Source organism: Oryctolagus cuniculus, chromosome 2 (genome assembly GCF_051225735.1).
Source record: "Oryctolagus cuniculus isolate XC-2025 breed Fujian yellow rabbit chromosome 2, ASM5122573v1, whole genome shotgun sequence".
NCBI classification, from domain to species: domain Eukaryota; kingdom Metazoa; phylum Chordata; class Mammalia; order Lagomorpha; family Leporidae; genus Oryctolagus; species Oryctolagus cuniculus.
Window position 1 is genome coordinate 42,885,624 of NC_142868.1, and position 27,982 is coordinate 42,913,605.

The following is a 27,982-nucleotide window of genomic DNA, read 5'->3' on the forward strand; positions in this document are numbered from 1 at the left end:
TGCAGAACAAGGAAATTCTTTATTACAAAATCTTCCTCCCCAAGACGCCAGCCTCGCTGGAGGCCACACCTCTACAATGAGGCCAAAGGCATCCCTGCCGATTCTCCCTGAAGCCCAACTCCCCTTAAATCAGAAAACAGTACCAGGACATCCAGATTTTTATTCCCAGCCTTCGTATGCAGAAGACGAGTCTGCCTTCTAAGGAAGCACAGAAGCATCACCCCGAACTACCAACATTCAGGTCTACCACATTCAAACAAGGAAACGCAACGAAGCGATGAGAAAAACAGGAATGGACAGAGAGAGTCCACTTCATTTTCGACTACGATAGCTACTCGAAGGTTGCTTCAATTCAGTACGTTGAATCCTCAACACAGCCTGATGCACTCTGCACCAATCTCGTGCCCATGCAGCTGCTTCGCCTCGGTGGCAGCCATGAGGCCAGGCTCGCGTCGGGGAGCCGCTGGGGCCAGGCGGCCTTCCTTTTGTGTGTAACTTCTCAACTGCACCTCACGGCTTCTAGAGGTTCAGGCACCCTGAGCTCCTTCAGGGATGAAAGTAGGAGGAAAAAAAGTAACAGAGAAGCCGACATCATCCTCGCAGGTGAGGCCATTTCGTGAACTGCAGCTTCTGCACACATTCCAATCAGTGTTCTCCGGTCTGGACATAGTCCTCCGTGACCTGGGACAGCGTGCTCAGGTACTGCCAGCTCAGGGCAGCCAAGAGCATTACGAAGGACAGGTAGAAGGGGGAGTAGTGGCTGCGGGAGATGAGCTGGCAGTTGGGCAGGTTCTGCGTCCTGATGGTGGAGATGATCTGCCTGGTTTTCCCGGAGGATGGGTCTGAGCTGGGGATTCTGTGATAAATCTGTCAGAGGAGAGGAAGACACAGTCAGCGCTCTGCGCGGAGCACCGGGTCCTCTGCAAACATTCTCCGCGTTATTTCACCACTGAGGCCCTGACAGGGCGGGGGCCCACCTGGACCGCCGTGCCAGCAAGCAGAGACCCCCGGAGCAGCAGCTGTGCCACGCTGCTCTTCTTTCCGACCCCTCCCCCCAGTGCCAGGCACACAGTAGATGCTCAATAAATGGTGAGCTGAGCAGAGGAAAGACAGGGTGAGAGCAGCTCAGGGAAACCAGATCAGCGTGTGCTGACGGCCAGATGCAGGGGCAGGAGTGCGCCCTGTGCCTCCACACGTGCGCAGAGCCCATCTCCCCCTGATACTTACGCTTACTGACAAAGGTGGGCCCTTCCTGCTGCCTCTCGGCTGGGCCACCTGTTAGCTTGACCCAAATCCACTCATCCGTCTTCACAGTCACAGACACCTAAAAGCCCTGCCCGACAACTCAGTGGCTCCCTCTTGCCCAAGTGCCTTCACGTGGGATCCCAGGCTGCCGGGGACGCAGGCTGCTGGGCGCCCACTGACCACTCCACCCGCGGCGCCAGTGGTGGCCCTGCCTGTGCAAGGCTCTGTGAACTCTGTTCCTCTCTTCCCTCACACCACTCCCTCTCTGGGCAGCTCCTCCCAACCCCTTCTTCCCCTGGCCAGCACTGACCTATTCCCCAGCTCTCAGCAGAGGGCCAAGAGCGCCTCTCCTGGACAGACCAACCTCTCACAGAGACAACTGCTGTGTCTGCGCCCCCAGCTGCACTGCCCTGTTTTGTTCCCCCTTTTGAGCTCCAGTCTAGCACTATGTCTAGCACACAGCAGGCGCTCCATAAATGCTCACTGGGTTGAACCAGCCAGCTCAAGGATTGCTGGTGCCAAGTAACAACAATCAGAGCCAGGACTGAGGCGAACAGACTGGACAGGTCATTGTAAAATAGTTTTTACCCCTAATTTTCATTATACAAAGTATTCCACCACCACCCCACAACAGGCATAGCTTAATCCTTGTTACTCTCTTCCCTAAAGAATACACCAGAGGAACATGCTAATGGTGTCTAATATCTAGTATTACGCTATAAAGGACAGCAATAGAGAGAAAAGCAGTGGGGATAAACCACCATTTCTAATTTCTTTCAAAAACTTCTGTGTGTAATAACGGTGATAGAAAAATAAAGTAAAAAGTAAAAATCCCCTCACAATACTCCTCCTTGGCCACAGGCTGGTGTAGTCAGTCTAAGGTCTCTTATGATGCCCATAGCATCATCTTCTAGTTCCAAAAACACGATTCTCCTTTGGCCTGCCTATTCCTTGCTTCACTGATGGTCTCTGACCCAGGACCTGGGTAGCTCTGAACAATCAACTCAGCTTCTGTACACGTATTTGTTTCCTAGTAAGGACACTGACTCCTGGGAGCTGTTGGCATCATCTAACATCCAAACATGGTATGTGTAAATAATAACACTTAAATCACAAAAGTAGCTACACCGTATCCAGGGAGCTGACTAAAACCCACCTCTTCCATATACTGGTAGATGATAGCTTTGACAGCTGGCATGTTGGTGGCATCCATCATGAGGGTTACGGCTTGCCCTTTCCGAATCTTCACCACCCCTTTGAAAACCTGCTGATTATTATAACAGGCAGCCAAAGTAGCAATGGCCATTACCTGTGGGTGACAAGGAGAAACAGGAGGGAAAAATCCAAATTCATTTCATTTCAGGATAAAAGTTAGAAAGGGTGCTGCAAGCAGCTGTCATGAACCTGAGAAAACTCTCCGCAAGTGAACAACAGCCAAAGAGCAAAGATTTCAGTAATCAAAACGCACCAGTGACAAAGTACATCAAGATTTGTCCTTGTCCCACTCCTCCCTTCTCACCAACACACAGAATCAAGCAGTCTTTGCAGTCTGAAATGATTCTGAAATGATTTAGCCAGAGGTTCCACTTTATGTGGAAGAAACAAATACAAATAAATGACACACTTCCCATGACAGAGTACACAGTTATTAGATCTGAAATGTACATTTCAAAATAGTATCAGGAAAGAGTTTTCTATTTTTGGTTGGTTTTGCCTACAATGAATTTAATCATTGTACATTTAAAAATGGGGGAGGGGTGTTAGTGTTTGGCATAGCAGTTAAGACACTGCTTCTAACACCTGCACCTCTTATCAGAGTGCCAGAGTTTGAGTTCTAGCTCTACTTCCAACTCCAGCTTCCTGCTCATGTGGACCCTGGAAGGCAGGTGATGGCTAACGTAGCTGGGTCCCTGCCATCCAGGTGGGAGGCAAGGACTGGGTTTTGGGCTCCTGGCTTCAGCTGTCATGGGCATCTGGCGCAATGAACGAATAGATGGACGATTTTTTTGTCTCCCTGCCTTTCAAATAAAGAAAACAATATGGGAGGGTAATAGAAGGGGGATGATTTCCTCAAAGGAAAAAATTTCAAGAATAAATGAAGACCTAAGACAGGGATAAATAGGGCTGGTGCTGTGGCACAGCGGGTACAGTCACCACCTACAGTGCCAGCATCTCACATGGGCGCTGGTTCGAGACTTGGCTGCTCTACTTCCAATAAAGCTCTCTGCTGTGACCTAGGAAAGCAGTGGAGGACGGCCCAAGTCCTTGGACCCCTGCATCCACATGGGAGACCTGGAAGAAGCTCCTAACTACTGGCTTCGGATCCGCCCAGCTCCGGCCTTTGCGGCCATTTGGGGAGTGAACCAGTGGATGGAAGATCTCTCTCTCTGCCTCTGCCTCTCTGTAACTTTGCCTTGCAAATAAATAAATAAATCTTTAAAATAAAAAAAAAAGACAGGGATACACATTTTCGTTCCAGCCACTATTCAAAGTTGGCCCTCAGAACAAGAACAATCCCATTTCCAAAGCAGTTAAGTCCTCTTACTTTCCTCACTGATTTGAGTAAATAACTGAAGTGCCCAATAAAGACACCTGGGAGAAGCTCCCAGAATACCAGGGCCAGGTCTGCAGCGTCAGGTTTTGGAATCCCAAGTCTAGGAAAAGGACAGCTGCTTAAGGAAGATGTTTTAACAGTAACAACTTCCCCAAGTTTCACCCAGCACCCCCATAGATACAGGTTGAAGCCCTTGATCCACCCTAACGGTCTAGCTAGTTCAGAACAGTTGGCAGGAAAAGTAAATCCAGAAGGAAGCTTCTGAAAACAAGCAGACGTAGCCTCCGGGCTGAGGTATGACACTGGCTGGGAGACACAGGGAGTCTCGTGGATCCGAAGCAAAAGAAAATTGCCATTTTAAAGGACTCATGCCCCTGGAATACAGCAGAGCCGAGCGGTATCTGCATGCCCCTCGCTCGCCACCGCCCTGCTCCCTGTAGCCCCTGCCTCCCATCCACACCAAGAGGAGCCCCCTGCATACCTGCGGAATAGCACAGAAGTTAAACACACTCTGATTTCTGAGTCTTGAAAGGTAGGTGATGACATCCGGGATGTGGTGCAGGGCATTGGTTATGAGTTCGTTCAGGCACTGCACAGCCAAGTCAATATTCTCTGGCTTAGCAAAATCCCCCAACTTCTTAACATACCTGCTCCAAACCTAGACAGAGGGGAGGATTAAACAGCAAGTCAGCATGTGCCTGGGGTGCATTTACAAATGATATTGAGGGATGTATGAGTAAGAACTGTGATATACAGTAAAATCTCCCTTTGCCACTGACTCAGCTTTCCCCAAGGGCAAGTCCATTGTGATGCCATAGCCATTTACTGGCATTGGGGGCCTGTTGCAAGGCAAGAGTGAGTTAATGGGAATGTCCTTAGAGACCATTATTGCAATATGCACAAAACAATGCTTTACTGACCTCAAACTAAAGAGGCGTCAGCTATAAACAAAAGCAGCTACAACAGTACCACGGGATAAACATTAAACCCTCCCAAGACGGCCAGGTCTCAAGACAATTAATGATTAACGTTACACTATTCATTCTGGTAAAAATACTGAACAAGCACATTTCGGGAAAACAAACAGGTTTAAACTCTAACATTACCTCCCTGGATCTTAGTTGCTTGGAAAAAAAAAACAAAAACAAAAACAAAACAAAAAAAAACACAACACTTTTTCAGTTGGACTGGTGGGATTGATCCTATGATTTTTTTTTTTAAATCTTCCATCAGCTGGTTCACTCCCCAGATGGCCACCAATGGCCAGGGCTGGGCCAGGCTGAAGCCAGGAGCCAGGAACTCCATCCGAGGCTCCTATGTGGGTGGCAGGAACTCAAGTACTTGGGCCGTCACCCCTGCCTTCCCAGGTACATAGCAGGGAGCTGGATCAGAAGTAGAGCAGCCAGAACACAAACCAGCACCCATATGGGATGCCAGGTTGCATGTGGCGGTTTTACCCACTACACCATAGTGCTACACCATAAGTGCCGATCTTATGATTTTTTAAATGTAATTTAATTTATTTTTTAAAAGATTTTATTTATTTGAGAGGTAAAGCCACAGACAGTGAGAGGGAGAGACAGAAAGGTCTTCCCTCCTTTGATTTACTCCCCAAATGGCCACAAAGGATGGAGCTGCGCCATTCCAAAGTGGGGAGCCAGGAGCTTCTCCAAGTCCTCCACGTGGGTGCAGAGGCCCAAGCACTTGGGCCATTTTCTACTGCTTTCTCAGGCCACAGCAGAGCTGGACTGGAAGAGGAGCAGCTGGGACTAAAACCAGAGCCCATATAGGATGCTGGCTGGCACTGCAGGCGGAGGATTAACCCATTGCGCCATGGTGCCGGTCCCACCGAACTTATGATTTTTAATAAATATTATTTAGAAGATTATCTGAAGCTAGCAAATAACTTACTTTTATTCTTAGGTAATTCTTCAGCTTCTTAAAATATGTTTACTGCAACCTTACATACTCCTCAAAATAAATAAGGACAGGGCGGGCACTGCAGTGCCACTTGGGATGCCCACCCACGTCCCCTGTCAGAATGCAGTTCAAGTGCTAATTACTCCACTTCTGATCCAGCTTCCTGCCCTGTGCCTGGGAAGGCAGGGGATGATGGCTCAAGTACTTGAGTTCCTGCCAACCACACGGGAGCCTCAGATGGAGTTCCTGCCTCCTGGCTTCAGACTGACAGTCCCAGCTCTTGTGGTCATTTGGGGAGTAAACCAGTGAATGGACGATGTCTCTCTAACTTTCAAATAAATAAATCTTACAAAGAAAAAAAAAAAGCCTATGGCACTGTGGCAAAGTGGGTTAAGCTGGTGCTTGGGACATCAGCTTCCCATACTAGAGTGCTGGTTCAAGTCCTGGCTATTCTACTTCCCTGCTCCCTGCTGATGTGCTGGGAAGGCAATAAAGATGGCCTAAGTGCTTGGACCCCTGCCACCCATCTGAGAGACCAGGATGGAGTTCCTGACTCCTGGCTTCAGCTTGACCCAGACCTAACTGCTGTGGTCATTTGGGGAATAAACCAGTAGACAGAAGATGTCTCACTCCCTTTGTCTGTCTGCCTTTCAAATAAAAAATAAAGCAAGTAAATAAATAAATAAATAAATATTTTAAAAATGACTAGGCCTAAAAGGAGTAGGAGATTCTATTAAAGGTCAAATTTTTATCTATTCTGGGACCGGCGCCATGGCTCACTTGGCTAATTCTCCGCCTGCAGCGCCAGCAGCCCATATGGGCACCGGGATATAGTCTCGGTTGCTCCTCTTCCAGTCCAGCTCTCTGCTGTGGCCCGGGAGTGCAGTGGAGGATGGCCCAGGTGCTTGGGCCCTGGCACCTGCATGGGAGACTAGGAGAAGCACCTGGCTCCTGGCTTTGGATCGGCACAGCGCCAGCTGTAGCGGCCATTTGGGGGGTGAACCAACAGAGGGAAGACTTTTCTTTCTCTCTCTCTCTCTCTCTCTCACTAACTCTGCCTGTCAAACAAAAAAATTATCTATTCTTACTCAGATTGATGGATTGTATAATTTGAACCATAAATGTCATGACATATTTCCAAAGTGGAGGGCCCCTTCTTAAATACATAATTATTTATCACACCTAAACATTAAGAATAAAAATACTTAAAACAGCTAGAATTCAAATTTTTCCATGGTCTTTTTTTTTACACTTGTCTTATTCAAATAAAGATCTAAACAAGCTTTACAAATTGCATTTTGATATCTCTTAGGTCTTTTTTAATCTCTAGAATCTCTCTTGCCTTTTTTCAGGCCATTTATTGAAGAAAAGGGTTTTGTTTCCTGACAAATTTCTTCCATTCTGGATTTTGCTGGTTGTATCCTGTAGTGCCATTTCATATTTTCATTCTTCCTTTGTTCTTCCTGTTCATTGACAGGTCTGGCAAGAATACTTCATTGGATCCTATATTTTCCCTGAACCATGCCTCCTTAGAAAAATCACAGTTCAGTTTCCTAATCCCATGGAGCGTCCTGTTCTGTTGTTAGTGTGTGGAGTTGCGCTGTCCAGTGCAGTGCAAGCTGAGTATATTTGGCTATGTACATTTAAATGAGCTAAAATCAAACAGAAGTCCAATTCAATGCCTCAGTCGCAGCAGCCACATTTCAAGGGCTCAGCAGTCTATGTGACTCGTGGCTGCTGTACTAGACAGTACAGCACCAATATGGCACCTCGCTGAGATCTCCTCCTGTATTCCAAGCCCTGCACCCACTATGATCTAGAACCTCTATTGTCTTCATGTTGGTCTTCTCTATTCTACTCAACTTTTATTTCACTCCTCAATATGGAGCTCACAGCGGATGCCAACTTTTTTTTTTTTTTTGACAGGCAGAGTGGACAATGAGAGAGAGACAGAGAGAAAGGTCTTCCTTTACCATTGGTTCCCCCTCCAATGGCTGCTGCAGCCGGCGCACCGCGCTGATCTGAAGCCAGGAGATAGGTGTTTTTCCTGGTCTCCATGTGGGTGCAGGGCCCAAGCACTTGGGCCATCCTCCACTGCACTCCCGGACCACAGCAGAGAGCTGGACTGGAAGAGGGGCAACCGGGACAGAATCCGGCACCCTGATCAGGACTAGAACCCGGTGTACAGGCGCCGCAGGCGGAGGATTAGCCTATTGAGCCACAGCACCGGTGCCAACTGTTTCATAATTCCATTCCATTCTGGCACTCTCTGGCCTGGAGATGGCAGTACATGCTACAGGCTGAGGGCTCAGCCCACAGACTGCAGGCAGCAGGCTGTCACCTGTACACCAGACTGGCTGCACGCTGGGATTTCCACAACCCCCTCCTTGGGTCTGTTTAGTTTGCCAGAGCAGCTTGTAGAACCCAGGGAAACATGTCTCGAACAGTTTCCTGTAAAGGGTATTTCTAAGGATATGGAGAAGAGCCAGATGTCACGAATGTCTGATTGTACTGACACCCGAGATCCAGCGACTACCTGAAGCACACTGAATCTTAACTTTATACTCACGTGCCTAAGGCAGTTTGACCTGTATTTCTGTCACTTGCAACTACAAAAGTTTAATGATTTGTTTTCAGAGTGTGTCTAAAAATTTTTTTTTCCCCAAATACTCTGAATCTGTTACCTCTTGAGGCCAAAACTCTCTTCCTTCCCTCTGGTCTTCCAAATAATCACGAATTATGTTTGTTTTTTGCAGAAACAGGCCCATAGAGTTAGCACGCTCTATGTCTTCTCCAACTAAGGGGTCTTCAAATTCTGAGGCAGAGAAAAGACGGGAAAGGCCAATTCCCACCAGTCCGGCAACATAGTGACAGTACTGTAAAAGATTATAAAGTAAATTAATAAAGAAAAATTTACTAAAATGGAAACATTAGAGATGACTAGCTACAAAAAGGCAGGTTCCAAGCAGAATGTTCAAGATCTCATTTTGATTAAAACACACAAATATACAAGCATACACATGCACATGGAAGGACTGTGCACCAAAAATTTAACAACACTGGTCTCCAGGTAACGAGAATTCGACGTCTGAGAACAAGGTAGCCCAGCGAGGCTCTGGCACTGCTGTAAGTGCTCTGTATTTTCCATCATCACAAACATCTGATTAACAGTTTCACAGATCATCCATCCGGGAAATCAGAGGCCAGAGGTTAAGTCCACCTTAAGAGTTAGGCTTTATCAATTTCAGTAAAACTTTCCCGCTCTCAACAAAGATTTTAGTAAATGTAATTCTTAATTGTTAAAGAACTGTCTTCGATGAAAGCAGTTTGTCAGAACTGTGGTCCCCTAAAAAAGGGACTCTAAAACAACTTACTGCAATGCTCTTCTACAATGAATGTCTGTCAGGCAATCTAAGAAGGGATAAAGAAGGGAAACACCCACAGTGGTCCTCAGCAAGGGTAAACGTTAGAGACCAAAGAGTAACAAACTGCCTGGAGTAGAAACACGGACATGTTCTAGGAGAGGAAGAGTCTGGGAAAAGGGAAGATCTGCTGAAATTAGAAGGAAATCAGGTGTGGATAGCTACTAAAAAGAACTATTGGGAAAAAAATTTAGAACAGCTAGAGTACTGTTTAACTGTATTTTAAAATAACAGTTCCTTGGATAGAAATATGAGGGTACTTGAAGAAGTTTATGGAATATGGAATTAAAAGATAAGTTTATTTTGGTTTAAAAATTTTTTGCAATCAATGTAGTTTTTTTCATGTGTTTTTAATGAATTTTTGGAAGAACTCTCATATGCACACATTTCAATTGTTTTTCCCCTTTATTCAGGAGGCAGAGAGACAGACAGACACACACATGGAGACAGAGAGGTTGTGTCCACTGGTTTACTCTCCAAATGCCTCCCAGCAGAGGCTGGGAGCTGGACACCCAACCCCCGAGCCACCACTGCTGCCCCCGAGGCAGGAGTCAGGAGCAGAGCTGGACATTCCCATAAGGCACGTGGTTATCCCAACTGCGAGGCCAAACACTGGCCCCTCAAAAATGTTTTGCACCAAAGTAAACCTATCTTTTAATTTTTCTTGAACTTTTTGAAATATCTTGTGCTCCCAGAAAGGAGACTTCCATCTTTTTCCAAAGTTGAAGGAGGAAAAGTTCTTCAAATATTCAATTTTATCTGATCAGAACTGTAACAACATAGAATTAAGTTTCCTGAATAGATCTGTTCCACAAAAAAGGAAGTTACTATCAGATAGCCAGTGCTGGTTCCGGGCCAAAAGTGGGAACTTCAACTTTAGATGGATTTTCTGGCTTGTTAACTGGGGCAGCATAAGCCAGAAATTCCAAAGATGTTTTCATCAAGTTTTGAGGCTTAAAAAACGAAGAGGCCGGACATCTGATCTACACTGACTCAATGAAAATGTAGCAGCATCTCTTCTGAGATCCCAGCCCAGGCACGGGTGAAGACTCAGCATACATGAACACTAGACACTTAAAATCTGCTTCCATAGGGGTGATGTGTGAGTCTCACAATCACCATTTTAAGGAAAATGGGCAAATTTCTGCCCCTACTTTGTATTTTTATGTTTAGTTTTGTTACTTAGGCCCTACAGTCAATTGTGTCCTTTTGGCTACATAAATGAGCCTGTTCCCCAGACCCCTAATTCAAACCTACAAGTATGTGGGTCTCCTACAGCTCATTCCTTCATCTGTCTGCCTGTAACTTCTATAATCTGAATGTCTGCCTACAAAACTGTGTGCTGGAAACGCAATCCCCAATGCAACGTGCTCCAGGCAGAGCCCCTGGGAGGTGACTCTTGTTCTCTCTGGGCCTCTCCGCCCTTCACGCCACAGAGTGATGTGGCAGGAAGGCCCCAGGCGCTGGTAACCCGATATGAGACTTCCCAGCTCCCAGAGCTGTGAGAAATAAATCTTTCTTCATAAATGGCCCTCTCTGGTATTCTGTGATATACCCCAAAATGAGTTATGACAATAACCACCACGCAAACTGAGGGGGGAGGCCACGAAGAAACGTGGAAGCATCTATAAGCGTCTTACTTCAGTCAGGAGACAATGAGAGAGGAAGAAGTAGGATATTAGAGATACTCACCCTTCAGCGTAAGACACCGAAAACCCAAAGCCAATGCCTTTGGATTCTCATGAGCTGTTCTTTGTTTCCAAGGAAACAGACACACAATGTAAGAGCTTAACTGGTATCTGTGTCTCAGAAACAAACAGGGCCAGCCCGGTACTGACGTAAACACAGTCTTAAGATGGGACTTGAAATGACTCGGATACTAAGGCAGACACACAAACACACATACTCAGTGATGGAAAAGAACAGAAAGCATTTTTTCAATTATGAGCTTAATGTCTATCTTCAGACAAGTCCAATCTACTCCGGCCTTGCTTCACAGTAAACTTTCGAGGGCGTGAAAAATTTTGTTGACAGAGAATTAAACTTTAATTCGCTATCAAGGGCTTCTGATGAGACATTCAACCCAAACAGATGACTTGTCAAGTTAGAAAACCTGGAACTAGCAGACTTGTTCCTTGTTCTTCACTCTACGATGCGGACTGCTGGGTTTTGGCCCATGCTCAGACACTGTTTTGCAGTCACTAACCTTGTCCCACTCCTGTTCAGAGGTCACGTGCTTGTCCAAAAACTCTGCCATCCCCATCCCCATCCTCCGGCAAATGTCGGCAATCACTTTCTGATACTTCTCAGCCAAATTCCTAAACTCAAGGGAGATCTGAAACGGAGATCACAGAAAACAGAAAGTATGAACGACTACACCACAGAGCAGGGTAGAACTCTCTTGATGGCTCCCCAACAGTTCATCTGTGTGCTCAACCTCAACCATACCATTCTACATGCTAAATAATAAGCTCTGTGCATTCTATAAATACCAAACAGAAATGCTAATGTTCCTAGATGCAAAATAAAACTCAAAGTCTCGTTATCTATTCATTTTCCAATATATAATAAATAAGATACTTCAACACAGAGTTGGATATTAAGTGTAAGAATTTTAGGAAGAACAAACATCTTGCTTCAGGTGAACCTTGTTATGGCAAAGATTCATTTGTGCAAGCGTCTATCAAGCCATTTCTACCTAACAAACCTTGTTCTAGGCACTAGGGAGAGACGTCAGGGAAAACGAAAACTTCTACCCTTGCAGCTCGTATTCTAGCAAGGAGATCAGCCAGCCACTTCCCATTGTCAGTTTCCCAATTGTATCTTAAAGCTGGAGTGTCTCTCTCACTGTAAAGTTATATTTTTTATTTCCTTAAGCAACTCACACAATACGAAGCATCCTGCCTGGTATTTTTTTTTTCATAGCCATGTTCTAATGTAGAAAACAGTCTTAATGTTTATTAAGTTTATTGGTACTGCAGAAATATCTTGTTTAAATTCAAAGAAATGTTTATGGGTTAACAAAATAAACTAATAAAAATGATGTCATTTAATCCACTGTTTAACCCCCCAAAACCCATAAAATCAGTCTCTGACCCCTGCTCCTTCCAGAACAGCTGTTCCAAGCCAGGGCCAAAAGCAAATTCCTCCTGTGGATGGAAAATACTAGCACCTCTCGCAGAAGGTAGGCGACTCCGACTCCCCCCAGAACCCTTCCTTACACAGATCCTCGGCCAGACCAGTTCTATTTATAAAATGAAAAGGCCAATGAGGGTGGGAGGAGGAGCTTAGACTCAGGAAAACAAACTCTTCAAAATAAACACTTTCTCATTTCTGAATTTGAGCTGTCTCTTCCAATAACTTTTTCAAATGTATTACATGATTATGCAGTTCAAAATGTGAAAACAAAAATATGCAAGAAAAAAGTGAACCCAAGGGAAGAGGGGTGCTTTGCCAACTCCAGGCTCACTGCCCGGTTCTGTGCATTCTCCAGGCCCAGCGACAAGCTCTCCCGTGAGAGGGGTGCCCTCCCCAGCCCCTCGTGCCAGGTGGGTTCCACTCCAGACTAGACACGGTGCCTTGGGCCTCAGACCACTTCCTGGTGCCTGTGAGCTCATGAAGGAAGCACCGGTGTGATAGGAGCCCACAGGGAGAGTGGACAAACGCCAGATCCTGTGTCACGGGCAAGGACAGCATGGCATTTCCGTTCACCTGTGAAGGCAAACTCCCCAATCAGAAATCTTAGAACACTGTTATCAAATCCCTACTATGTTCAAGAGTTTTTTGCTTATTTGCTTTTTTAAAAACAGCTTGAGGGGCTAGCACTGTGGCATAGTGAGTAAAGCTGCTGCCTGCAGTGTCAGTATCCCATATAGGTGACAGTTCGAGTCCCGGCTGCTCCTCTTCCAATCCAGCTCTCTGCTGTGGCCTGGGAAAGCAGTAAAAGATGGCCCAAGGCCTTGGGCTCCTGCCTGCACCTACGTGGGAGACCCGGAAGAAGCTCCTGGCTTTGGATGGGTGCAGCTCCAGCTGTTGCAGCCAACTAGGGAGTGAACCAACGGATGGAAGATTCTCTCTCTCTCTCTCTCTCTCTCTCTGCCTCTCCTTCTCTCTCTGTGTAAGTCTGACTTTCAAATAAATAAACAAATATTTTAAAAAATAAAAGAAATCATTAATTTATAAAAAAAAAAAAGGCCAGCTTGAAAGAGGCAGTTAATTATGCCAATGATTAAATGCAAGATCTGCATCTCACAGGTGATCTGACAAAAATGTAGGTAACAGCGTATCATGTTTTAGGTAGTTCGCCTATTGAAACTACATTATAGGGCCAGCGCCGTGGCTCAATAGGCTAATCCTCTGCCTTGCGGCGCCGGCACACCGGGTTCTAGTCCTGATCAGGGTGCCAGATTCTGTCCCGGTTGCCCCTCTTCCAGTCCAGCTCTCTGCTGTGGTCCGGGAGTGCAGTGGAGGATGGCCCAAGTGCTTGGGCCCTGCACCCACATGGAGACCAGGAGAAACACCTGGCTCCTGCCTTCGGATCAGCGCGATGCGCCGGCCGCGACGGCCATTGGAGGGTGAACCAATGGCAAAAGGAAGACCTTTCTCTCTGTCTCTCTCACTCATTGTCCATTCTACCTGTCAAAAAAGAAAAAAAAAAAAAGAAACTACATTATAGAAAAAAAAAGAATCATGAAATATTTTTAGTAACTGATTTACAGTAAATTAATAAATGTATTATTGCCACTGTTTAAAAGTAATTCAGTCTAGCAGCTAAGAGGCCTGTGTTCCATATCAGAGTGCCTGGGTTCAATTCCAGGCTCTGGCTTCTGACCCCAGCTTCCTGCCAATGCAGACCCCAGAAGGCAACAATGATGGCCCAAGTAACGGGGTCACTGCCACTCATGTGGGAGACCTGGATGACATTCCTGGTTCCCAGCTTCAGCGCAGCTCAGCTCCAGCCACTGCAGACATGTGGGGAGTGAACCAGTGGATGAGAGCTCTCTGTCTCTCAAACAAAATGAAATTAAAACACTAAAACAAAACAAAACCAAAACCAAAAAACACCGTACTATTTCTTGCACTAAATTCTGGTAAGAAATATATGTGGACTTCCATAAGCATGGGCTCTGTATCTTCAGATTCTATGAACTGCACACTGAACACATTTAATAAACACAATGTGTCCATACTGAACAGTACAGGCTTTTCTGGTCATTCCCCCAGATAATGTAACAACAATTTATGTGCATTTACACCGGATGAGGTATGGTGGGTCATCTAGAGAGGACTGAATTACAGAAGTGCGTAAATACCATACCTCCTCATACCGGAGAGATTTCAGTATCATGTGGTCCTAGAACCAACTCCACAGAGGCACGGGATGATGATATTCTAACTGGATCCATAGTATACAATGAGAGTTCTAGAAAGCCTGACTTGAAATGGTATCAACAAATGATCACTATAGCAAAAAGCCTCAGGTTCAATCTGAAGGCACAGACTGACAGTACATGGAGGTAGTTACTTGATTAGATCAGATTGTTCTGTCTAGGCTTATTCCTAAATTCTATGGGTCTGGGACACCAGAGCAAATGGAGGCCCACATACCATATGTTGCTAATATTTTTTAAATTTTCTATTAAACGTGTTCATTCAAATATGTTCTACCTTCCTGTCCTGACAAACCTCTCTTCCTGACAACCTGGATGGTTCAGGTTTGAATTTAAAATGCTTGGTGCTCAGGGTTTTGCTCCAAAAATGCAGCAGGGCAGAGACTGTAGATCCCCAGTGCCCCTCCCTACCACCCCCAGTTCTGTCCAGCCCTGGGAGGGACCTCACATTCACATGTAAGGATGCTCTAGCCTGTAGGACCAGTTTCATCCACCACCCTCCCAAACACAGCCCTTGGCCACCCCTCAGGCCTCCAGACACAGCCACTGGTGGCATGTTCCATTCTAGATAAGAGATGGACTTAAGGAGACAGTCAGACCTTGGGCATGGGCTCAGAGACAGGGGGTTCCAGACACCCAGAACAATAGTTGAGAAGGGGATGGTAGCATTCCATTTCAGAGTGCTGGTGTGAATCCTGGCTACTTTCTACTTCCAATCCAGCTTCCCACGAATGAGCCTGGGAGCCAGAGGATGATAGCTCAGGTACCTGGGTTGTTATTATCTACATGGAAGACCCAGCTCCAGTTCTTGAATTCAGCCTATGTTAGTCCTGTCTGTTGTGGCATTTGGGGAGTGAACCAACAGATGGAAGCTATCTCTCTCTCCCTGTCAATCTACCTATCAAATAAAATAAATCAATCATTAAAATAAAATAGGTGGTGGTATTGTGGCATAGCAGGTAAAGCTGCCTCCAGCAACACTGGAATCCCATATAAGCGGTGGTTTGAGTCCCGGCTGCTCCACTTCTAATCCAGCTCCCTGCTAATGCTCCTGGCAAAGAAGCAGAGGAGGCCCTGGTGCTTGGGCCCCTGCACCCATGTGGGAGACCTGGATGAAGCTCCTGGCTTCAGACCAGTCTAGCTGTGGGCACTGCAGCCATCTGGGAAGTGAACCAGTGGATGGAAGGTCGATCTCTTTCTCTCTCTCTCTCTCTGTAGCTCTGCCTTTCAAATAAATAAATCTTTAAAAAATAATAATAGGGGGCCGGCGCTGTGGCACAGTGGGTTAATGCCCTGGCCTGAAGCGCCGGCATCCCATATGGGCAACGGTTCTAGTCCCGGTTGCTCCACTTCCGATCCAGCTCTCTGCTGAGGCCTGGGAAAGCGATGGAGGATGGCCCAAGTGCTTGGGCCCCTCATCCGCAAGGGAAGCCCGGAAGAAGCTCCTGGCTCCTGGCTTCAGATCGGCGCAGTTCTGGCCAGTTGCGGTCAACTGGGGAGTGAACCATCCGATGGAAGCCCTCTCTCTCTCTCTGCCTCTCCTTCTCTCTCTGTGTCTAATTCTGACTTTCAAGTAAATAAATATATCTTAAAAAAAATAAATAAATCTTTAAAAAAATAATAATAAAATAGGGTAAGGGAACTCTCTTGCCTCAGTCTCAGAACAGAGCTATGGAAGCGAGGTCAAACTCTCAATCCCTTACTTGTTCTGTCCTGTGATCCGGTCAGAAGCTACCTGTAGCAGAACACCAGGCAACCACACCACCCACCAACACACGCACACACTCATTTCTTAAGAAGACCATTTCTACCTATTGCTGTCTCCTGCTGAATCACAGACCAAAAGGACCTCAAACTCAGGTATCTTAAAATTATACATGCCCACAAAACACATCACATTCCTAAGGATATAAAAGGCGAATAGCAACACAACAGTGCTGGCTGTCCTGGGCTTTCACTCCCTTTACTCTGCCTAGGAACAGTTCTCTGCTTTCAGGGTCATGGGGGCGCTGCTACCCCAAACGGAAAAGACACATTTCATGTTCACATTTGATATCTTCTAGAATAAAACATTATTTTTCCATTAGAATGCTCTATGTGTAAAGGCACTTACAAATAAGCACTTATAAATATGCTGAAATACTGGCTGAAAATTTACTAGCTAAGATTAACCAAAATTAACATAAATTTTAAAAAAACTTAGCCCTTAATTCATTTTCCACAAACTTTTTGCTTATTTATTTGAGAGAGAAAGAAACAGAGAAATCTTCCATCCACTGGTTCATTCCCCATTGACTGCAACAGCAAAAGCTGGGCCAGGCTAAAGCCAGGAGCCAGGAACTCAATCCAGGTCTCTCCTACGTGGGTGGCAGGTATCTCCCTATCACCTGCTGCCTCCCAGCTGCACGTTAGCAGGAAGATGGAATTGGAGGAGCTGGGACTCAAACTCAGGTACTTTGATATGGGATGCCCACATGGTGGGCCTGGATGCCCCAAGCAGGACCTTAACTTCTGTGCCAAATGCCCAGCCTAGCCTTGTTTTTGATATTACCTAACACATTTATCCTATAACCATTAATTATTTGTTATGAATCTACTCAGGTCAAGAGGAGTTTGGCGGGGCTGGCACTGTGGCATAGCAGGTAAAGCCGCCACCTGTAGTGCCAGCATCCCATATGGGCACCAGTTCAACTCCCAGCTTCTTCTCTTCCAATCCAGCTCTCTGCTATGGCCTGGGAAAGCAGTAGAAGATGGCCCAAGTCCTTGGGTCCCTGCACTCACATGGGAGACCCAGAAGCAGCTACTGGCTTTGGGTTGGCACAGCTCTGGCTATTGTGGCCATCTGGGGAGTGAACCTGCAGATGGAAGCCCTTTCTCTCTCTCTCTCTCTGCCTCTCTGTAACTCTGCCTTAAAATAAATAAATAAATCTTAAAAAATAAAAAAAGAGAAGTTTGGGGAGGCTGTTGTTGCCTTTGGTAAGTATTGGTTTAAGTGAAAATCTACTATAAATGGCACGTGCCCACTACTGGCAGCAATTCATCCACCCTAGCAGGGTCCAAAGGCTCCTCCAGAGCCAGTCACAGGTTTCCAGGGAGAAGACAGCCATGCTCTGGTCCTCAGGTGTTCCGTGAGGACTAACCCACGAGTACCTGCCCTCGGGTAGAACTCTCCCTTCTCATCTTCTTCACAGACCCTTTGTTTTGGATCGGATGTGACCTGATGTGACCTCAGCAATCTGAAATAGGCCCTGCTCTGAAGGAGTCTTTCTGAAACATTCTTCTGGAATAGGTAAACTCTGCGCTGTCCCTCCAGCTCCTTCCCGCTCAGACACACCACACACAGCTGTGATTCAACAGTAAAGTCACAGAAGCACTGTCCCACTCCCAAAACTCTGGCAAATGGGTATAAAATGGACTTCTTTGGGCTATTCGGGAATATATGACTTTGTTAAATCAGACTTTTACTTATTATATATGGACTATCTACAATCTATGTGATAAGACATGAAAATTCTGGAAAAGTGGGCATACTCACACATATAAATGTGTGGGACTCTACAGCACAAGGTTTTAATTACAGCTCACTTTACTCCAACAAGATGGACAAAATAGCTAATATTTACAGACCACTTGGCACGTACCAAGCTTTATCATTATTTTAAGTACGTTACAGGTAGGAAATGATCCAATCCTCAGGGTTCTACCTCTACAGATAAGGACACGAGCATAAAGCAGGGAAGGGACGTGCCAGGTCCAGACAGCTCTAAGCAGCAGCGCGTCAGCCTGCTTCTCAAGCCTCACTCCAGCGGGAAGAGCTCACTGCCTACTTCTCTGGAGCAGCAAGCCCATGTCAAGGCTCACGATGCTCCAGAACTCAGTCACGTCACACAGCGAGTGTGGGAGCTACCACGGTGAGTGTGGCGTCTCCCACAACCTTTGGATGCATTTTTCCACAGGAAGATGCACAGGACTTCCAAACAATATACTGCAATAAAAATAGTAGTGAACACTGTTCTAAGAACTTTTCCTATATTAACTCTTACCCCTCACAACAATACAATGAGGTAGGTGTTTCACACATGAAGAAATGGAGGCATAGAGAGGCTGTATCACCAACCACCCGTTACTACGTTGGGATGCAGGCTGACAACTGCATTACCAAGTACAAACACAAATGTGGGCACAAGAGACTCATCATTCCACTACCGTTGGGAAGTCCTCCAGCACTTGTCGATCCTTCTCCTTGCTCTCCATAAACCGCCAGTCGGGTTCATAAAGGAAAGAGTGAAAGTTGTGTAACAGTGGAATCTTCTTTTCCACACTGATGGTCATGTCATCTTCCAGGGTGTCCAGAGCCCGAAGAACCAGATAAAATATGCATACCGCATGGCTGTAAAAAAAGAGGAACTGTTAATACATAAGGACATCCAAAGATATGAACTTCAAAATAACATCTAATTTGTACTGGCCATTTTCTTTTCTTTTTTTTTTTTTTAAGATCTATTTATTTTGAAAGTCAGAGTTACAGAGAAAAAGGGAGAGAGAAAGAGATCTTCCATCCATGGGTTCACTCCCCAGGTGGCTGCAATGGTCAGTGCAGGACCAGGCCCAAGACAGGAGTTTCATCTGGTCTCCCGGGGGATGCAGAGGCCCAAATACTTGGACCGTCTTGTACTTCTTTTCCCAAGCAATTAGCAGGGAGCTGGATCACAAGTGGAGCAGCTGGGACACAGATCAGAGCCCACACTGGCGTTCTAGGCCGCGGCTTAACCCACTGTGCTTCAACACCAGCCCCATGTACAGGCCACTTTCTAAACCTGCCTTTACCTTAGCTCTACAGAACTATGAAAAGATATCTTAGACTCTTCATACTTAATGAGACTTACACTAGTTTTATTTTCTTAAATGAGTGTATGGACCTCTGTAATCTATTTTAAAAAATAATAAAAACTACCAGATGGAGTTATTAACCCTATGAGCCCTATGAGTTAATTTAACTAATGTAGAACTACACAAACCAAATGTTTAGACCAAACTAATAACCTGCAGATAGAAAAGGAAGTCCCAAGACACAACTTCTTCTCAGTTAAAGATATCACACATAAAGGCAGCTGGTGTAGCCTGTTGTGTATACTCTGCACAAAGGCAGCTTCAGAGGAATTAACCCACTAGGCCAGAAACGCAAAGCAGAGTAAGGGAAGCCAAAAAAATACATGACCTACCCAGGCAGGTTCAGCAGCCAGGACTAAAAAAAGTTAATAAACATTACCATCCCCCCCCCCCCGAAAGAGCTGGGCCCGCAGGGACACTATTAGATGGCCAGGTGCCTGGAAGGGCATTCTAAAGTAAACACATGGGCATTTCCAATCCCCAACATTTCCTGCACACAGGCGGGGCCGCGTTCTCGCAAAGCCAAGAGCAATGGGACTGCAGCCCTCCCAAAGTAGCTTCGATGACTCAACTGCCCACGGAAAATCTTTCCTCCCCCAAGTCGGAGACACTGCTGCATCTGCCACTCACCGCATTTCCCCATCCAGCGCCTCGATAACAGCTGCGAAACTGCGACTGGTCTGATTCAGATACTTGTAGCAAGTTTTCAGGCTGCTGCTGAGCGAGTCCTGAGGGCAGACAACACACACGGCGGTGGGCGGCGCGGAAGAGCACGAGTGGGACGGGGGCAGGAGGCTGGCGGCCGGGCTCCGCAGCCTACCGCAGACGCCCTCTCCCCGCAGCCAGTCCTTGGAGGGCCAGGCGGCCGGAGGCAAAGGGCAGCCCCGCGGTGGGGCGCCGGCGCTCGGGCCCCTGGGCGCCGCAGCAGGGCTCAGCACCAAGGTGCGCTTGAACAGGGACATGGCCTTGGTGCTGCAGGCGGCTGCGGCCATGGGAATCTTGGAGCCAGCCGAGTTTTTCCTCCATAGACCCCAGCAGAGCTGGGAGGCGCCCGCTGAGGGGCGCAACGGACTCTCCCTCCCCCCAAATAAAGCACTGCGCAGGCCGAGCCCCGAGGGCGCCCCGCCCCACACGTGGAGGCCGCCCCGCCCCCGCCTCCCCCTCTCCCCAAGCACAGCCCCGCCCCCCGCGCAGCCCCACACGTGGAGGCCGCCCCTCGGCCCCGCCCCGCAGCCCCGCCCCGAACAGCTCCGCCCCCGCCCCTCGGCCCAGCCACCCGCAGCCCCGCCCCCGCCCCAGCAGTCCCAAAGCCCCAGCGCCAGGGCGCTTCCTCTGGGGCTTGCCCTTCTCCCTGGAATCCACAGGCTGCTGAGGGAACCCAGGCCACTTCCTCCCTCTGACAGAGTCTCTCACAGACCCCACGGCTGGATCCCCTTCCAACCAGGCCCGCACCTTGGTGCAGATTGGCCAGAGTCGCCCCTTACCCCTGGGGTCTCTTTCCCCTCCACCCAGGGCGCCACTCTAACTTGCCATTTTCCCTTGGAGGGATGTAGGATTGAGCGCAGTCTCCTCCCGCTTTGCTACTGCCCAGCTGTCGTTTTTCCTAAACACCTGCTAAGCCTCTACTGTCCTCTGGAAAGCGGGCTCCTCCTTCCACGATTTCTTCTTGCCTTTCCCTTTGAAATCAGTGAACTGTACTGCGCCGTTTCCTGACCTTTACTCTTCCCTAAAGAAAACAAGTAAGGACCCCTCTTCTCCAGAGGTGACGGAAGGCAGGCCTATCAGAAAGTCAGAAAGACTCGCCTTTCCTGTGTGTGTAATTTGTTATGTAGGCTTTTTAAAAAAATCAGATTGAGTACAAAGTACCAGGAGTTCCCATACACTTCCTCTCCCTACAAGTCTCCCCACCTTCTGTTAAAGAAATATGTTTGAAAGCAGAGTGAGAACAAGAAAGAGAGGGAACGACAGAAAGAGAGACAGAGAGATTCCATCTGCTGATTCACTCCCCTAACAGCCACAACAGCCTGGGCTGGGTCAAGGAGCTCCATCAGGGTCTCCCACATGAGTGGCAGAGGCCCAAGTTCTGGGGTCATCTCCACTGCCTTCCCAGGCCCTACCTTGTTCTTAAGAGAGACATGGGAAACATTTACAATATATAACAGAAGAGTTACGACAGCTTATCTACTGGTAAGAATCGCATAAAGTCACACTGGAATGTTAAGAGAACCCTGGTGGGGTCCAAGTGTACTAAGATTTTCCTTATGTACATTTCCAAAAATTTCCTATCACTGATATATGTTATTTTGTCAAACAGAGTAAAGCTTTTTCTTTTTAAAAAAATGTCACATAATGTTGATAATTTCATTTTACTGCCATTCCCAATAAACAATTGTTAGTAAAAGTTAATATTTACTGGGTACTGTATTTTAGTACAGCACAAGGTCTGGCACACAAAAGCATTCAGTGAAGGCTTGATGAATAAAATGCAGAGTATTTAAAATAGTCTACCAGGGGCCAGCGCTGTGGCGCAGCAGGTTAGGCCACCTGCGTCACCGTCATCCCGTAAGTCCTGAATGGTCTGCTTCCTTTCCAGCTCCCTCCTCATGCGCCTGGGAAAGCAGCAGCAGATGGCCCAAGTCCCTGGGTCCCTGCACCCACGTGGGAGACCTGGATGAAGCTCCTGGCTTTGGCCTGGCCCAGTCTTGGCTGTTGTGGCCATCTGAAGAGTGAACCAGCAGACAGATCTCTCTTGTTCTCTTTCTCTCTCTCCTGCTCTCTCTGTAACTCTGCTTTTCTTTCAAGATAAGTAAATATTAAATCTTAAAAAAAAAAAAAAAAAGGCAAAAACAGTTCACTAACTCCTTCCCTCCCAAACTGTGCAGAGGCAAAATTTTATGGTATAAGAAGAAGTTTGAAAGTTCTTTACCTAGCTCCAGGCCAGCTCTTCCCACAACCTGACAGCTATCAGACCACAGGGATTCCTTTCACTGCTCTGCCAAGTTTCCATCCTCAGCTACAATTAATGATTTTTGAGCTAAGGTCAATAAGCACAAAGATACAGTCACAGTGGACGTGAAAAGCTACAGTCTTTAAAAGAAAACCAGCCTGGGGCCGGTGCTGTGGCGTACCAGGTAAGGCCACCGCCTGCAGCGCCAACATCCCACGTGGGTGCCGGTTCAAGTCCCAGTTATTCCACTTCTGATTCAACTCCCTTCTGGTGTGCCTGGGAGGGCAGTGGAGGATGGCCTAAACCCTTGGGTCCCTGCACTGACATGGGAGACCCAGAAGCGGCTCTGGACTCCTGGCTTCAGATGGGCTTAGTTCCAGCCATTGCAGCCATTTAAGGAGTGGATTGGTGGAGGAAGACCTCTCCTCTCTCTGTAACTCTGAAATGTATCTATTTCAAATAGATATTTTAACTTTGAAATTTATCTATTTGAAATAGATAAATTAAAAAAAAAAAAAAAAAGATGGGGCCAGCGCTGTGGCATGGTAAAGCTGCCTCCTGCTAGTGCTGGCATCCCATATAGGTGCTGGTTCTAGTCCTGGCTGCTCCTCTTCTGATACAGCTCTCTGCTAATGTGCCTGGGAAAGCAGCAGAAGAGAGCCCAAGTGCTTGGGCTCTGAACCCATGTGGGAGACCAGAAGAAGCTCCTGGCTCCTGATCAGCTCAGCTCTGGCCACTGCAGCCATTTGGGGAGTGAACCAGCAGACGGAAGATCTCTCTCTGTAACTCTGCCTCTCAAATAAATAAAATAAATCTTAAAAAAAAAAAAAAGTACTTGGTATTGCATGACAGTTCCTAGGCTCTTTGAACTTTTGCACTTCTGCTCCCCATTAGACTGTGGGGGCAAGCATTTTCCTCTCTATGTCCAGCACATGAAAGTGTGTCCAACTCTCAGCTGGGCTGGGCAATCTGCTGCTTAATGTCTCTTTGTAGTGCACCGTCTTAATTATAGGCAGGAGCCGGCGCTGTGGTGTAGCGGGTAAAGCCACTACCTGCAGTGCTGGCATCCCATATGAGAGCCGGTTCAAGTTCTGGCTGCTCCACTTCCAATCCAGCTCCCTGCCTATGGCCTGGGAAAGCAATAGAAGATGGCCCAAGCCCTTGCGCCCCTGCACCCACATGAGAGACCGGGAAGAAGCTCCTGGCTCCTGGCTTCGCATCTGCGCGGCTCCAGCCATTAAGGCCAATTGGGGAGTGAACCAGCAGATGGAAGACCGGTCTCTCTCCCTCTCTCTCTGTGTAACTCCGAGTTTCAAATAAAATGAATAAATCTTTAAAAAAAATTAGAAGCAAAGCAGGGTAAAGAGAGTGAGCTCTATAGTTGGAGTGCAAGGGTTAAAGCCAGGTTCTGCCACTTAAAAGCCATTAGGTCCTGGGCAATTAACCTCTGTGCCTGTGTCCTCATCTGTAACTTAGAAAAAACAACTCCAGCTTCCTCATAGGATCACTGGAGGTTTAAATAATAATAGATGTGAGGTATTTAAAATACTGCCTAGCACACAGTACAAGTTCAATAAATCTTAGCCATTATTATTATGATACTCTCTGCCTGAAAGGTAAAGTCCCAGGTTTAAAAAACCTTTAAGGGGCTGGCATTGTGGAAGGTGCTTAAACACTGAGGACACTAACATCTGACATTGAAGTACCTGCCAGTTCAAGTCCTGCCTGTGTCACTTCTGATCCAGCTTTCTATTAATGAGTCTCAGAAGGCAGCTAATGGCCCTGCCACATATGGGAGACCTGGATGGAGTTCCCAGCTCTTGCAGTCATCTGGGGGAATGAACCAACAGATGGAAGGTATCTCTCTCTCTTACTCTCTTGCTCTCTCCCTCTCTTCCTATCACTCTGCCTGCATTTCAAATAAATAACTTTAAAACACATGAATAAAGAAATAAAAAGTCTTTCAGCAGGGCACCATCCTAGGAAACTAGAGGCGGAAGAGGGGCAATTAGGGATCTGAAATGACCACAATTCTGCTTGAAATGTCAATGAACACCGATATGGGAGAGCAGAGGAGGGTTTGAAATGGGGAAAATGGCTTTAGTTGTACTTGGGCATTTTATATTTTAACAAAAAAGATGAAAAAATATGGCAAAAAGTTGGCATTTAATCTCACGGATGGCCCAAGTGGCTTACAACATTTTCAGAACTTTGCTATTTACTTCAAATATTTTATAATCATAAGTGCATTTTTAAGCTTAAGTAATCTTTGTGTTTTTTTAAGATTTACTCATCCATTTGAAAATCAAAGTTACAGAGAGACACAGAGAGAGACAGAAACAGAGATCTTCCATCTGCTTGTTCATTCCCCAGATGGCCACAATGGCCAAGGCCGAGCCTGGGTGAAGCCAGGAGCCAGAAGCCTCTTCCAGGTCTCCCATGCAGGTAGCAGGGGCCCAAATACTTGTGCCAGCTTCTGTTGCTTTTCCCAGGCCATCAGCAGAGAGCCGGATCAGAAGTGGAGCAGCTGGGGGGGGCCGGTGCTGTGGCATAGCAGGTAAAGCCGCTGCCTGCAGTGCCAGCAAATCATATGGGCACCAATTTGAGTCTCGGCTGCTCCACTTCTGATCCAGCTCTCTGCTATGGCCTGGGAAAGCAGTAGAAGATGGCCCACATCCTTGGGCCCCTGTACCCGCATCGGAGACCCGGAAGAAGCTCCTGGCTCCTGGCTTCAGATCAGCGCAGCTCCAGCCATTTTGGCCAATTGGAGAGTGAACCAGCGGATAGAAGACCTGTCTCTCGGCCTCTCCTTCTCTCTCTGTGTAACTCTGAATTTCAAATAAATAAATAAATCTTCAAACCAATACCCATATGGGATGACAGCATCATAGGCAGCCTCTCTCCAATGCCAGCCCCAAGTTAAAGGAATTTTAAGCTGTAATAATTAGAATGAACACAACATCTATAAGAAAAGAAGTAGTCTAAAGTGGCCAGACCACACCTAAAATACTGCAATTCTGTACTTTAAGAGAGCGAGCGAGCAGGTCATTCAGGCAAGAGTGACACACAATGAATAGAGGAAGAGCACAGAACATTAGATTTGCACATCAGGATTCTTAAAAGAGAATATGAGAGTTCTCATACATACTTCAAGTGCTATATTACAAAACAAGGATTAGATTCTCTGGTTTTGGAAGAACAAAGCGTGGACGTACAATTCACTCTACAGTAGCATTTCTAAATACCAGAACCATCTGGAAACTAAGTGGGCCATCTCCAGAGGCAGTGAACTACCTGTCACTTTTGGTGTTTAGCAAACTGCACACCCTAGGTTGGAAAGCACTATTTGTTCAGGTCACAGATCCCATGGAAGAATTTGGCAAGAGTCGACACTGCTCTCCTCCCTACAACACACACAAATGTGGGGCAGGCGTTTGGCGCAGCTGCTGATCCTGGGAGGCAGCAGGTGATGGCTCAAGTACTTGGGTCCTTGCCACCTGGCTGACGCCTGGCCTAGCCTCAGCTGTTCCGGCATCTGGGGAACAAACTAAAGGATGGAAGGTCTCTGTCTCTCTGTCTTTCAAATAAAATGAAAACAAATTTAAAGACTTAAAAACAAACGTATGAATGTACAATAACAAATCCAGGTTGAATATCCCTTATCTGAGATGCCTGGCAGCAGAAGTGTTTGGCTCTCAGACTCAGAATATTTCTGTAAGTCTTGTAGACCAGACCCAAGCTAAACAGGAAATTCATTTGTTGAATATACACCTAATGCACATAGTCTGAAGGTAATTTTATCTGGTATCTGTAATGCACCTGCATTTTGACGGTGGCCTGTCACATGAGGTCAGGTGCGGAATTTTCCACTTTCGGCTTCAAGCTTGTACTTTAAAAGTTTTGAATTTTGGTGCATTTTGGATATCTGGTTTTTGGATTAAATATTCTCAATCTGTATCTGAAGTAATCTCAAGAGTGCCCTAAGTTAGAAATCATAATAAGAATCTCTGGTTAGACAAATTTTTATTCAGCAATTAAACATAATTTAAGTCTGTATTTCTTGATGACATTCCCATCCTAGCCAGCAGTGAATTCCTCCTCCTGTGCATTTCCTATGGCATTTACTGTCTTCTGCTACCTCTACCGAAGTTTATCTTGCTTAAAGGGCTATTAGCTTCTTGAGGCAGGGCACCCAGCCTTAGTTCATTAATTCATCTTTACATGCATTGACAAGCTATCGTGTTGGGTCACAACAGACACATCGCATCAAAAAAGGCTCCTGTCTGCAAACAGCTTAGAATCCAGAAACAAGTGTAAAATCTTTAATCTGACAAGGACTTTGGGAATATAAAACCAAAGCACCAATAACCAACATCAGACCATGCGAGGGACAGAGGGGAAGCAGGGCTGTCTCAGGATGCTGCCTTCTAGGTTTTCGGCGAACAACCTCATAACATCTTAGTGCCCTGACAGGGTGGGGAGTTCTCTGAGGGTCTCATTTGTCTAAAGGCACCTTTCTACCACCTTGCACCCAAAGTAGAACCTAACAGGGGAACAGGTGTTCAGTGAGTGTCTGCTGAATGAGCTAGACCTTAAAGCATGAGGATTCTTAGCTATGAGATAAAGGGGAAAATTAAAGTGCTTTAATAAAGAAAACAGATTAGGAGTGCATTTAAGCAAAGTGCAGTACCTGTGACATTTCTATGGGGGAAGGGTAAGAATCATCAAGTAAAAATAATCTTCCTATTGGGACAAAAACATTTGTAATCATTCATTCAATGAAGGGTAGGGGCAGGAGGCAGATGAGAGATCAATAAAATGAAGTTCTGGTCTTCAGGCGGCCAATCGCCTGACCTAGAGATAAGAACAAGCACTCAGACACAGGAGCGGCTGTGGCCTGCAGGAAGCTGGGGTAGCCAGCTGTAGAAGGTGGCTTTACCGAAAACTGGAAGAAGTAAGGTTTCATTCCGAGGAGGTGTTCACGGGGTAACACATGCACAGTTCCTTATGTTCACCCAAAATGCCCCCAGCTTCACCTGTCCGTGTCACCTCGACCCCAGCGCTCACAAACACCAAGGTTCACGGAGGGCGAGCGCTGACGCACGACGCCCGGAACACCTGGAGGGCGGGCGGGGGACCGTCGGGAGGGCAAGGTCCACCCCGGAGCGCCGCTGGGCTAAGGACCGGGGAGCCTGGCGGAGGCGCCCCTCCCCGGGGACCAGGCAGCAGCCGCCGCCGCCGCGCGTAGCCTCCCGCCAGGCGGAGAGGCGAGGATGCTCGGCCCACCTGGTCCATCTTGGGTATCACCTTGCGTCTGCCCCCCAACCGGAAGCGCAGCAGGTTGTAGAACTCCTCCGGGTGGCTCAGGCACTTCAAGAACTCCATGCTGGCGTCGGGCCGGGGCTCGGCGGCCGGCTCTCTCGGGGACCTCCGGCTCTTAGCCGCCAGCACTCGGCCAACCTCGAGGCTGAGGCGATGCGGCGGGCGGGGCGGGGCGGGCGCGGAGGCGGGCCCGCGCCACAGCGTCCCGCCTGCTTCCCGCCCTCTTCAACGGACCTCGGGCGCTCGCGCCGCTATCCCCGGGCTCGCGGAGTGAGCTGACGGGCGCTGATTG

The 27,982-nt window shown here is 47.1% G+C and overlaps 1 protein-coding gene across 2 annotated transcripts; it reads right to left on the bottom strand.

Annotated features, from left to right (window-relative positions):
* On the bottom strand, positions 1-27,811 carry FDFT1 (farnesyl-diphosphate farnesyltransferase 1). Of its 2 annotated transcripts, XM_002709437.6 has the most exons (8): positions 27,655-27,811; positions 20,052-20,149; positions 18,738-18,921; positions 11,348-11,476; positions 8,404-8,595; positions 4,281-4,457; positions 2,402-2,554; positions 1-867 (listed from the first exon to the last, which is right to left on the bottom strand). In XM_002709437.6, exons 1-8 carry the CDS (start codon positions 27,751-27,753, stop codon positions 646-648), a joined length of 1,254 nt encoding a protein of 417 aa, XP_002709483.1. In that variant the 5' UTR covers positions 27,754-27,811; the 3' UTR covers positions 1-645. The 2 variants fall into 2 exon arrangements, with proteins under 2 accessions (XP_002709483.1, XP_008247080.1); XM_008248858.5 differs by lacking the exon at positions 27,655-27,811 and having other exon boundaries at positions 20,052-20,590.
* Positions 27,812-27,982: the final 171 nt, after the last annotated feature.